Genomic DNA, 3,739 nt, shown 5'->3' with positions numbered 1-3,739 from the left:
TCAAAGGTTTCAACTCCGGGTTGATCGGTCTAATGCTGTCAGGTTTGCATGTATTTAAATTTTTGTTTCCTTTGTATTTTCCATTATTGATTCGCGCCGTTTGTTTAACGTAGTTGTATTTATGCGAATTTGTGTATTTCGTCCTGATGATCACAGATGAAAACATATGTTTGTTTAGGGTCCTTAAATACATGTATTCAAATGTATTTTACTGGTGTAAAAATACAACAGTGGCTCTAATTATGTTCTTATTTTGTCTACTGTGGTATTAAGTGTTTGCATATACATACAAGTGTTCAGTTGTATTCATTGTGTTTAAACGCATATAACTAAAATGAATTCAGTAGTATACAAATTTATATATATATGTCAGGATGCATATATGTCAGATTGTATTTGTCTGTGTATGAGCTGTATTTTTTGTAAACAATTATGCTAATCGAATGTAAAATGATTAATTATTTGCAGCTATGCATTATTATGTATTTCAGAAGATTGTGAATGGAGGTTTAAGGCTTCAAGCATTAACAAATCAGAACTATTCAAGGTGAGAGAATTCAATGATAACCATACATGTCCGCTGAAGGACAAGGTGTACGAGCAGCGGCAGGCTAGTAGCAGCCTTATAGGTGGAATTATAAGGCCAAAGCTTACAAACCATAAGAGGAAATACACTACGAGGGATATTATTGATGATGTGAAATCAGATTTAGGTGTAGATGTTAGCTACATGTTGGCGTGGAGGGCTAAAGAAAAGGCAATGAATTTTCTGAGAGGTGAACCGATTGATTCGTACAAAAAATTACCAGGATACTTATATACAATGGATATGACATATCCAGGTTCCCACATCAGAATGGTAAAATCGCCAAAAAATGAATTCATGTACGTGTATATATCATTGTATGCCTTTATAAGGGGGTTTGATCATTGTAGACCAATTGTGTTGTGGATGGAAGTCACCTAAAATCTTACTACACCGGGACATTCGTTTCGGCAAGCACGTTGGATGGTGCAGGTGAGTATCTGAATAATAATACAATCTATTAATATTTTAAATATTGAAATACATGTTTTAATAATAATTATATTCAATTGTATTTATAGGTCATATATTGCCACTAGCATATGGTGTTATTGATTCAGAGAACGATGCTGCTTGGACGTGGTTCTTTGAGCAATTCAAGATAGCATACGGTGTAAGGGAAAACATGAGCATCGTTTCACATAGAAATGAGAGTACCATTAAATCTGTATCGAGAGTGTATCCAGATGTACCGCATTTTGCTTGTATATGGCATCTATGGAACAACGTATATAAGAAATTCAAAAAGAGCCATGCCAAGTTGAGCGAGATATACTTCTCGATGGCAAAAGCATACACACAAGCTAAATTTGACAGTCTGATGGAGAAGGTGGAGAAGGTAGATAGTAGGGTGAAAGAATACTTAGAGTTAGCTGGTTACGAAAAGTGGGCTAGGTTGTATGCACCTGTTAACAGGGGATGGACAATGACGTCAAATATTGCTGAGTCAATCAATGGCGCACTAGTTTCAGCAAGGGAATTGCCAATATACGACTTCCTCGAAAGGAAGATGTTTGGACGTTGGAATTGTAGTAACAGCAAAGAAGCTACACAGACATACAAGACGCTTGGGAAAAAATACCAGGAGATGCTGGAGTTGAATGAGACAATGTGTACACGTATGACTGTAAGTTAAATTTTACAGTCATTGCTGTATATATTTTTAGTTATTTTCTGAATTAGTGGCATGAATACAACTGAATACAATCATTTTTAAGTAGAACTACCATTAATATATATGAATACAACTATATTCAAGCACATAAAAGACATATTTTTCCATAGATCTGATATGAATACAACTGAATATAACTAAAAACATGCTGGAAAAACAATTAGAATACATCAGAATACAACTAGCTCTATGATATGTAATTTTTATATGTATTGTGAATACGTATGATTCTAATGCTTTTGTTAGCATACTGTTGCCTAAAGTACATCAGACTTTGGATAAGTTCTGCACTTCTCGCAGTTGATATTTTGCTGGTCTAAATATATGATGTATTCTTATATATGCAAATGTTTCAGTTGTATGTAACTTATTAATTCAGCATTATACATTTGGTAATTTAGGTAAATGTGTTCAAAACTTATATTTCTATTTTTAAATGTAGTGGTACCATCAACTGAATACTTACATACGGTTAACGATGGTGGGAGGAATTACACAGTTTGCCTGTTAGAGAGAAAATGTGTTTGTGGGAGGTTCCAAATTGATGAATTGCCATGCCCACATGCTTGGGATGTATGGAAGAGCAAGTTTCTAATGCCAGAAGAATATTGCTCTAACTATTACAAACCAAGTACAATTGTAATGACATACGATGTGCCAGTGTACCCGCTACCGGACAAAAATGACTGGAATATACCAGAACATGTTGCACAGGAGGTTGTACTACCACCCAAATGGAAAAGACCTCCTGGAAGGCCAAAGAAGAAGCGCGATAAAACTTTAAGTGAATTGCTGCATCCGAAAAATCAACATTCATGTAGCATATGTGGGCAGGGAGGACATAACAAGCGAACGTGTAGAAATGCTCCACGTAATAAATAGTTAACACTCTGATATGTATTGGTGCTTCAACGATTTGTCAATACTTTTGATGACATTATCAGCTATAATAAATTCTCTTTGTCAAGTAATATATTTTGAAATGACTTTCTTGAATTTTCTGAATACATGTAGTTGAAGTATTTTTATACAGATAAATATATATGAAGTATATAGTTGAGTGTAACTGAGTATAGCTGAATATTAGAAAACACAACTGTATTTTTATGAATAATACAGTTCAGTAGCACTTTTAGTAAATGAATACACCAAAAAATAGCTGAATACATCTGAATAATACATTTAAATACAAATAACTACTGCTGAATAATACACTTAAATACAACTTAGTACATCTGAATACAACTGACTACGTACAACCTGCTTAATACATCTGAAATTGTGTTCTTTAATATGTATTATCTGAACTTGAAAGATATATCTGAATGAATGCAGCTGAATACAATTGAATTTGACAGTTAAATACAATTGAATACAACTGAAAGAAAAAAAAATACAGCTGAATTCTTTTGTATAACATACCATCAGCATATATAAAGTTTCTGACTTTGACGTTAACATGTTTATTAACTAAAACCTATTCAAGAAAAGTTACTTGGTATTAATACATACTTGACTCCTGTAAGATAAATATGTATTCAAACTGAAGAATAAGCATGAATACTTATGAACAAACCAAGTGAAACAGTCATTGAAAAGTTGCAATTGTCATATACGAACATTGTTGCTATAAGTGATAAGTTTTTCAAACTAAATAGCATCTACACCCAAAACTACTCAAAACAGTATTCTTCTTGAAACTACACTCCAAAATTACAATAACCTAAAGCTATTCTAACACTATCTGCATCTTTGCCTCCGACTCAGTGATTTGCCTAGCAATCTTTGAAGATGCTTCATTCTCGCTTATGGCATCAGCGTCTATCTTGAGCATAGCATAGTCCCATAGGAGAGCACCATATCTTTGACGGAGTAGTGTGGAATCAAATGTTGTTTTTGGAATCTCTCCAAGAGTGCTCAGAAACTCTGCGTATACTGCAACATACACTCCACAATCCCTAAAAAATAATTGATTGAAA

The 3,739-nt window shown here is 33.7% G+C and overlaps 1 protein-coding gene across 1 annotated transcript in view; it reads left to right on the top strand.

Moving 5' to 3' along the window:
• The window catches only part of LOC109208559, a 7,632-nt gene extending 4,990 nt beyond the window's left edge, over window positions 1-2,642 (top strand). Inside the window, exons 2-5 of the mRNA XM_019371688.1 lie at window positions 469-859; window positions 937-1,018; window positions 1,108-1,704; window positions 2,203-2,642. Coding sequence (XP_019227233.1) covers window positions 469-859; window positions 937-1,018; window positions 1,108-1,704; window positions 2,203-2,642 — 1,510 coding nt within the window. The remainder of the gene's footprint in view (window positions 1-468; window positions 860-936; window positions 1,019-1,107; window positions 1,705-2,202) is intronic.
• Window positions 2,643-3,739: the final 1,097 nt, after the last annotated feature.

This window comes from Nicotiana attenuata, unplaced genomic scaffold (genome assembly GCF_001879085.1).
Source record: "Nicotiana attenuata strain UT unplaced genomic scaffold, NIATTr2, whole genome shotgun sequence".
NCBI classification, from domain to species: domain Eukaryota; kingdom Viridiplantae; phylum Streptophyta; class Magnoliopsida; order Solanales; family Solanaceae; genus Nicotiana; species Nicotiana attenuata.
Note: the sequence above shows the minus strand (reverse complement) of the source record. Positions and strands in the feature narration are given on the sequence as shown.